Source organism: Gadus chalcogrammus, unplaced genomic scaffold, assembly GCF_026213295.1.
Source record: "Gadus chalcogrammus isolate NIFS_2021 unplaced genomic scaffold, NIFS_Gcha_1.0 GACHA041, whole genome shotgun sequence".
NCBI lineage: Eukaryota > Metazoa > Chordata > Actinopteri > Gadiformes > Gadidae > Gadus > Gadus chalcogrammus.
Window position 1 is genome coordinate 7,501 of NW_026613476.1, and position 8,430 is coordinate 15,930.

The 8,430-nt window shown below is 49.2% G+C and overlaps 2 protein-coding genes across 2 annotated transcripts in view; both read right to left on the minus strand.

The window, feature by feature from the left end:
• LOC130378012 (homeobox protein HMX3-A-like) overlaps positions 1-1,053 on the minus strand; it is a 1,058-nt gene extending 5 nt beyond the window's left edge. Inside the window, exons 1-2 of the mRNA XM_056584953.1 lie at positions 828-1,053; positions 1-642 (exon numbers count right to left, since the gene is read on the minus strand). The exon at positions 1-642 is cut by the window's left edge and continues 5 nt beyond it. Coding sequence (XP_056440928.1) covers positions 65-642; positions 828-1,053 — 804 coding nt within the window. The 3' untranslated portion in view covers positions 1-64. The remainder of the gene's footprint in view (positions 643-827) is intronic.
• Positions 1,054-2,314: 1,261 nt separating this feature from the next.
• On the minus strand, positions 2,315-4,842 carry LOC130378013 (homeobox protein HMX1-like). Its single transcript, XM_056584954.1, has 2 exons — positions 4,394-4,842; positions 2,315-3,280 (listed from the first exon to the last, which is right to left on the minus strand). The coding sequence occupies exons 1-2, from the start codon at positions 4,683-4,685 to the stop codon at positions 2,640-2,642; spliced, it is 933 nt and encodes a 310-aa protein (XP_056440929.1). The 5' UTR covers positions 4,686-4,842; the 3' UTR covers positions 2,315-2,639.
• Between the last annotated feature and the right edge of the window lie 3,588 nt (positions 4,843-8,430).

Sequence of the window (8,430 nt, forward strand, 5' to 3'; positions counted from 1 at the left end):
AGCTCGTCCACAGACCTCCATCCATGTCCGCGTCCCCAAGGAGACGCGCCGGGGGTCCCATGGATCATAAGTCCCCGTCGTAGAGACTGAAGTACTTGCTGGCGTTGGAGAAGCAGAGATAAGGCGCGCTGCTCCCGGGATACACGATTGGCAGAGGCACGGGCAGCAAGCATCTCCCAAGGAGGTTGGTCTCTTTGTACATGGCCGGCAGCTGCCCCACCACCATGGCTTTGTTGTCAGAAAAATCAGCGCAAGACCCCCCCTCCATGTCGGTGGATATCTGACGTTTCAACTTATTCCTGCGGTTCTGGAACCAGATCTTGACCTGAGTTTCTGTGAGCTGGAGGGAGCTGGCGAGGCAGGCTCGCTCAGCGCTGCTCAGATAGCGTTTCATGTCAAAGGTAGACTCCAGCTGGAAGATCTGTCTCTTGGAGAAGATGGTGCGCGTCTTCTTCTTGGTGATGATCTTGCCGTCCTTGTTTGAGCTGCTGCCGTCCTTCTGGAGGAAAGTGGTGGTGGTGGAGCAGCTGTCGTCGCAGCTGCTGTCCCCGCCGCTGTCGAAGCGCCCGTCGGTCGCCTTCTTCGGCTCTTCACGGTGGATTTCGGTGCTTTCCGGCGACGCTACGCTGTCGGTGAGCGCGCCTGGAAAACAACATTGATGTCGCGTTACGTCAGGTGAGAACAAGCAATGAAACACAACACAACCGCACACACAATCGGCCGATCTGTTGTAGCAGGACCACCACTCAGGCCTGGATGGTCTGACACAGAAAACACCAGCATAAATTAAATACTTTGCGTAATGACAAGCTTATAATCCCCCTTACCTCGTTCGTGGCGTCCCGTGACCGAGTCGTGCCTCCGTTGAACTTCCTTGTCCTCTTCACAGTGACTTTTGAAAGCGTCTTTACGCATAACCCACGTGCCCTTGTCCCCCTGCGTCCTGTCCGAGTAGGACTCATTCTTTGCCTTGGTGTTCAAGTTCAGGATGCTGTCGATGGTGAACTTTAGCGAGGCGGCGGTGGGGCGACATGGTCCGTGCGCTTTGTTCATATCTCCGACACGTTGTGTTGGTCTGTCTGCCTTTTAGTTCCGCCGCGGGATTCGAGTCGCTTCTGTCTCTGAACCGAAGGGGGTCCTCGCGGCTGACATCAGATGATTTCAGGCACCATCCTACCTTCCACTGCTGGGAAGACTGCTGGCCTCGCGTAGTACTGGCTCCTCTGCAGACGCACGGAGCGAACGGGTTGCGGTTTGACTCTCATCCATTGGCCGAGAGGCACGCGGAGCCAGTGGCCAGTCACGTGGAAGGGGAGGGAGGGAGGGAGGGAGGGAGGGAGGGAGGGAGGGTTGTTGGTTCTTCCTCCCACCGCCCCGTTCATACCGGCTCGCTCTCCGTTTCGAATAATAATATAGTTTGGTGGTTAATATCGCTGCTCCTTCAGTATGTTGTTGTGACTAAATTAGAGTCGTGCATGCGTTTGTTTGTGTGCTTGAGTGCGTGTGTATTTGCGCGCGCGCGCGCGCGCGCGCGTGTGTGTGTGTGTGTGTGTGTGTGTGTGTGTGTGTGTGTGTGTGTGTGTGTGTGTGTGTGTGTGTGTGTGTGTGTGTGTGTGTGTGTGTGTGTGTGTGCGCTTGAGTAAGGACAATCCTCCTCCAAATATTTATCTATTTTTACAGATAGATATTTATAGATATAAGAGTGAACCTTCTTAAAATCATCAGCTGTGCACGACTTTTTTCCCCTTGAAAATTACCTTCACTTATAATAACTCTTACACAATATTCAACTATTATTTTATAGGCCTACGTTTGGATATAATTTGTTACAAATGAACGCCGCCTTCATAAGGGAAGGGTTGGGTCATATAAAACAATTATATTAACGTCTCCAATCTCCCTGCTACTTAATAAGGCAAATAAAATGATACATTTCCATTTTGATGGTGATGAATTGTTTAAATATGGCCAGCAGGTTTTACTGGAACATAATCATTAAATTAATAAGCAGCTGAAATGCCGGCTGAATTCATCTAAATGTCAACTTTATTGCTATGCGTTAACGTAACGATGGAGTCTGCTGTTTACAGTCAGCCAGGCTCCATTAGGCTACTCACTGTCCCTAATTAAATATCCTAATCAGTTACACTTGTACCCATTAAAGAGGAGAATGCTTCTTAGGCCCTAGTCCTATAGATCTAAACTAAGAGGCCTGAATTTAAATGCGCAACCGTCACATCCTTCTAAACAGTAAGGCACAACACGCTGCAACTTCTTGTGCGTATACATTTTTATTTTTCTAACGTGTGGAAAAAATTGACAATGTTAAAAATGTGAGGCATATAAAAGTCTGCAAAAATATGTGTCATCAATAATACAATAACAAGGTCGGCCTCAAGCCCCTAGTCCCGGCATGCTTATAAACCGTAATAACACCGTGATAAGAAGAGTATAGATTTAAACATTTACAAAATGGGCAAACATGAAAATTCATCATTTATCGTGTTGATGGACTGTCATTAAAACACAGCCAACATTTCTTCTTTGGGCCTCGGGGGGTTTATTGCACGGGTCAGTTAGAATATAAAATAGATATGCATAAATGCTAATAATAATTATAATAAAGAGATGTATAGTCCTTAAACCAGGCCTGTCATCTGTGACCTCAGCAGACTCATGGAGTGAGCGAAAGAGGTCAGAGGGTAGTGGAGGGAGTTCGAGAAGACTGGGGGCGAGCCCTGGGATAACTGGGATAACTGGGACAGCTGTGACAGGTTGAATCCGTGTGGCGGCGGCGCTGCGTGTCTGGGGGCCTCGTGGTACAGGATAGGGACGCGCACGATCCTCTGCGACGCGTGAGAAGGAGCAACGTGCGCCGACGCCTCTATGTCCGCCGCCAGCTGTCTCTTCCACTTGTTCCTCCGGTTCTGGAACCAGATCTTCACCTGCGTCTCGGTGAGCTGCAGCGACGCGGCCAGGCCCGCCCTCTCCGAGCTGCTGAGGTACCGCTTCAGGTCAAAGGTCGACTCCAGCTGGAAGACCTGACTGCGGCTGAACACCGTCCGGGTTTTCTTCTTGCGCACGGCGCCCGGGTCCAGCGGTGCGTCGTGGTCCGACCTGTCTCCGTCGTCGTCTTCTCCGTCGTCCGTCAGGTTCCCGTCGCTCGTCTTCTGGTCGTGGCCGTCCGTCGGATCCGATAAATCGGAGGAGTCTCGGTCGGAGGTGTTCACCGAGGAGCAGCAGCGTTCCTCTCCCGGGCTGCTGGCGTCGTCCCTCGGACCTGAGAGGACGGAGTTGCACAATTATGGCATTGCACTCCTGATCAGCCCTGGAAGGAGGGATCCCCCACTCTGAAGGAGGGATCCCCCACTCTGCGTTCCTTCTTCCTTGCTAATTAAGGGAGTTTCTTCTTGCCCTCTGAGGGGTTAGGGTGGAGGGGGGGGGGTCATAAAAACACCGCCGGTTAGGCCCTTTGAGACTCGACCTGTGATTAAGAGATATACAAATGCAATTTAATTTAAGTTAATTTAAGTAAGAGGGGGGAAGGTTTATCCTGGGTGGTTATGACAGCCATACTGAAGCAGGCCCCGGTTCAGAGAGAACCTGAGGGCCTCCGGTCGCTATGTTATGGAGGTTATGATATGTTATGATTATGATAGGTCATGATAGATTATGATAACTATACTGAGGTGGTGCCCATGCTCACATGGGCTCCTGGGGGACCCGGGTTGATGAGGGTGACCAGAGACGGGGACACGGGGACACCAAAAGTGCACTGGAACGCTAATCGACAGGGCGTGAAACGCTGACGTGAGGAGACAATCGCCCTGCAAAGGCTTTCCTCTGCGTATTTATAGCCTCCTTCCTCGGTACTCTCACACCGCGCCGGTAAATCCGAACTGGACTCCGGTTAAAGCGCTCATAAATAATGTTTGTGTATTTTTGGTAAGTGTTCTCATCACATGTCTCTATAAACAGATGCCAGGATGACAGCCACGGAGACGATGGGTCTGCCCATGTCACACTGAAGGGTCTAAGGCCTAAAGGTTTATGGTTAATTTCATTAATTTGCACAAAATAGGTTTAGGGTTAATTCATCCATTCATTCATTTGCACTATCCACACAATTTTTTTTACATTTCGTTGACGTTCCCCGAGAGAGTTGTCCTGATTGTGGATGTTGTCACTGTTTGGTGTCTCGTCTCTTCTGCAGTGGAAGCCTGGATAAAAGTCTCCCTGGATAACGAGTATAAAACTATATAGCGCACTGCGTGGAGCCCTTCTCTGAGATGTAGACCGGAATTAAGAGGCCTGTATTTAAACATGTAGCCCTGACATCTTTCTGAATATTTTGACAGAACACGTTGCGACTTTTCTATAAAACTGTACTCACTGCTCGGTGTCTCGTATGCCCTGCAGTGGAAGTCAGGCCCGCTGTCCTCCCACTGGAAAGGCGACCTGACGTCTGGAGAACCGCTGAGCACGACAGACCCCGGGTCGCCTGCCCGGGCTGTCCTTATCCTTCGAGTATCTCCGGGATCCGGAAGAACGCTCTTCGTTCCGCCCTGGCTCCATGGAGACCCGTGTCCGTGGTGGACGGTGCTGAGGAGGTTTTCGATCAGAAACGCGGAAGCCCGAGAAGACGTGATGGTCGCGGCTGTGTGATTCGCGAGCTTTTCCTGCATTTTCACAATTTATACGCACGCAGAAGCAGAGCGAACATCCAGTCTGATTTGTACGCGCTCTCAGAGTGCGTTATTCGCTCCAATAATTCCCGGTCTCGGTCCTGCGTTCCGACCCAAGTTCCAAATCACCATTTCAACCACCGTGGCACCTCTACGGTCCGTGAGCGACGTCGAGAGAATACGCAGGGAGACACCGAGTACCCTCATCACACGAGGGGAGGGAGAGAGAGAGAGTAGGGGGCAGTGGAGCGAGAGGGAGGGAGAGAGGGAGCGTGTGTGTGTGTGTGTGTGTGTGTGTGTGTGTGTGTGTGTGTGTGTGTGTGTGTGTGTGTGTGTGTGTGTGTGTGTGTGTGTGTGTGTGTGTGTGTGTGTGTGTGTGTGTGTGTGTGTGTGTGTGTGTGTAGGGTGGGGGTGGGGGCGGGCAGGAGAGAGAGAGCTTAGTGAGAGCAGGGGGCTAGTACAGTGAAACGTAATGTCAATCGCTTAACGAGTAAAGGGCGTCCAGCGATTGGATGAACACACCACGGAACGGGTTCGTCCGAGGGAACGCAGAATGGCCGTCTTTCTCTCACATACGGTTGTGTGTGAGTATGGGTATGTTTGTGTGGATGCTGTGTGTGGAGGCTGTGTGTGAGTGTGGGTAGGTTTGTGTGTCGACCGTGTGGTATAGACCCCCTTATAGAGCGCTTTTACATTCGAACTAAAATAAGGAGGCGCCCACTGTCTCGCGTAATTGGGTCAATTAGATTGAAAACCAAAAATACAACTTCGCCGTGAAAGGCGACTTTATTTATTCACTTGTTCATTTATTTGATTCGGATTATTTGTATTTTTGTTTTTTTTACGTAAATTAAAATAAATTATTCGCCTTCCAGGAATATGCTAATTTGGGTTTAGGCCTATATGCAGACAATAAGGCCTGGAGAGGAACTTTTAAAAAAGTGTGTGTGTGTGTGTGTGTGTGTGTGTGTGTGTGTGTGTGTGTGTGTGTGTGTGTGTGTGTGTGTGTGTGTGTGTGTGTGTGTGTGTGTGTGTGTGTGTGTGTGTGTGTGTGCGTGTATGTGTGGGTGTGTATGAGCGTGCGTGTGCGAGCGTGTGATTGTGCGTGTGCCTGCATTTTACTTTAGGTGAGTGTTACATTCCCTATAGCCAATAAAATATCATATAACATTTTACAAGCATTTGACGCTAAAAAAAAACAATAACACAAAAAAACATTTTAACAACCTATTTAATAGTAATTATCGAAGCTGTGAGTGCACAGTCGATGCATCAAAACGAAGTTACGAAATTAGGCTAAAATATTAAGTCTGATAATGCATCAGGGAATATTCAATTGCGCGCTGACGGGCGTCTTTACCCTTTATCCCTGAAATGGCAAGACATTTGAGCTTTTTATCTCCCTCAATAGAGTCACCGGCGCTGACCTTTAGCTCTGCAGCATCCTCCTCTCTCCTCCTCAGTGGAGCCATTTCATCCTCCTCCCTCCCCTCCGCCCCCAGGGCGAGGTTTACCCTTTGAGTGGGGATCACAGTAATGCGCTCTTCAACGTAACACTCAATAACGACAACCCCCGGTAACACAACCCGTGTTCTGCAGATGTCGGTTACCTGTCGCCTCCCATCCTGGTCATAACGCACACAAAGCGAAATGATGCAAACGGCCCTGTAATTCGCTTCTTTGACTTTATTTTAAGGCGTTTGTCTTTCTTTCCCGTCTTTCCTGATGTCCAGCAAATATTTAGTTTTTCCTCAAACTTCATTCCATTGTAAACCTGATTTTCCAGTCGATCAGTACGCAGCCTGAACGTCAAACTCTGTTCTGAGCTTTTTATAATTTTCGTCATATCAATCAAAGGAACCAAAGCCTTAAAAACAGACGCATCCATAACATTGTTTCAAACCTTTTAAACGAGCAGGAGGAACATGAAACAAAATGTCCTCCTATCACACCATAATTCCCTGAGAGGATCACTGCAGGCCTCCAGAGATCCACACCTTTAATACCTCATCGTGTATTTGTGCGCATGTGTGTGTGTGTGTGTGTGTGTGTGTGTGTGTGTGTGTGTGTGTGTGTGTGTGTGTGTGTGTGTGTGTGTGTGTGTGTGTGTGTGTGTGTGTGTGTGTGTGTGTGTGTGTGCGTGCGTGCGTGCGTGCGTGCGTGCGTGCGTGCGTGCGTGCGTGCGTGTGTGTGTGTGTGTGTGTGTGCGTACGAGTAAGGGGGCATTAGATCAGGTTTCGCTGTGTACACTGGGCCGTCTGAACGATGCGGCACCAGGCCGTCGACCCCTGCTCCGGGGCCAGACAGCGGGAGGACCGGGGGCCCCGCCCGGCCCCACCGCCCCTGTCTCACGGCCTTTAGCGCGGCTCTCAAACCCTCTCGCCTCCTGACGCTCATCCACCCTGGCGTGCCCTTTATGGAGGATCAAACCCTTTACGGTGGATCAGGCCCTGCGCCGACCCCAGATACACAACCCGGCCCCCCAATCATCCTCCGATAGCCCACTACATGGACACATAGGATCGAAAATACTATTTTGGTTAATGCGTAAAATATTATGTCCGTCAACCATAGGATGATTTAGTTCTCCCCGTCTTCAAAGATGGATCAGGTTTACGCACAAAGTACAAATTGTCGGTGGAGCGCACTATAGTCTGCCGGCGATATTAAACTCATATTGCATTACTTGGTGTTGTCTGTGGAGTACAGAAGGCTTATGGTCTAATGGGGGGACAGAAAAAAGCAATGCATCACGACATGGATTATCTGTCATCCGTGCGTTATTCACTCACAAATATACATATTCAGAAGCACTCTAACATTATTTTAAACTGGAATATTCCTATAATCGTATCCCAGTCTGAATGAAAGATTCGTTTTTCTAGAATTGGTTTTGATTATAGCTTTAAAAAAAAAATTGCATTGAAGAAACGCTGTCTACCTCTGGACTAAATAGGCTAAATGAGGTTCACCACTCTCACTTTAGTTAAAACGCTTCCCCTTTGAAACGCAGACTGGACTTTTTTGCCCTTAAATTCATTTGGAGTCAAAACGAGTTTGAATCTAAATGATAAAATCCATTCTGCAGTGGAAACAAAGCCAATCCCCTCAATGGATTCAGTCTGCGAGGAGGCGAGAGAATCAGATTTTAAAGTGAAGCACACAGACCGGGTTTATGGGACAGCAGAACTTTGTGTCAGAGAAGATAGAGATGAGATCGAGGAAGATAGAGAGAGACGGAGAGAGATACCCGCGCGCGCGCGCAAACACACACGCATACACACACACACACACACACACACACACACACACACACACACACACACACACACACACACACACACACACACACACACACGCGCGCGCGCACACACAGTGTAGTGCGGTGGTCGATTAAAGTGGAGACAGTTTGACCTCGTTCATTATATGTCTGGGTGGTGAGACAGACCGGAAGAGAGGAGGCATCTCCTCTAGGGGGGCATCGGAAGTCTCTTTATGTTAAGAGGTCTCTCCACCACCATGACTCAGGCCTCTGCGTCAGACGAGCCTCTACCGTCGATTAAACGCTTGGCCTCAAACTAACAGAGCCGCCGTGGACACACGCAGAATCACAATCCACTGGGATTCACAAGAAACCGGATCTCTCTTGTGGATTTTAATTATAACGTTGGGAATCACGCTGAACGCAACTTTTACGCAAATTGCCTGATTGCCTAATTGACATATCCCGCTTGAAACAAAACAT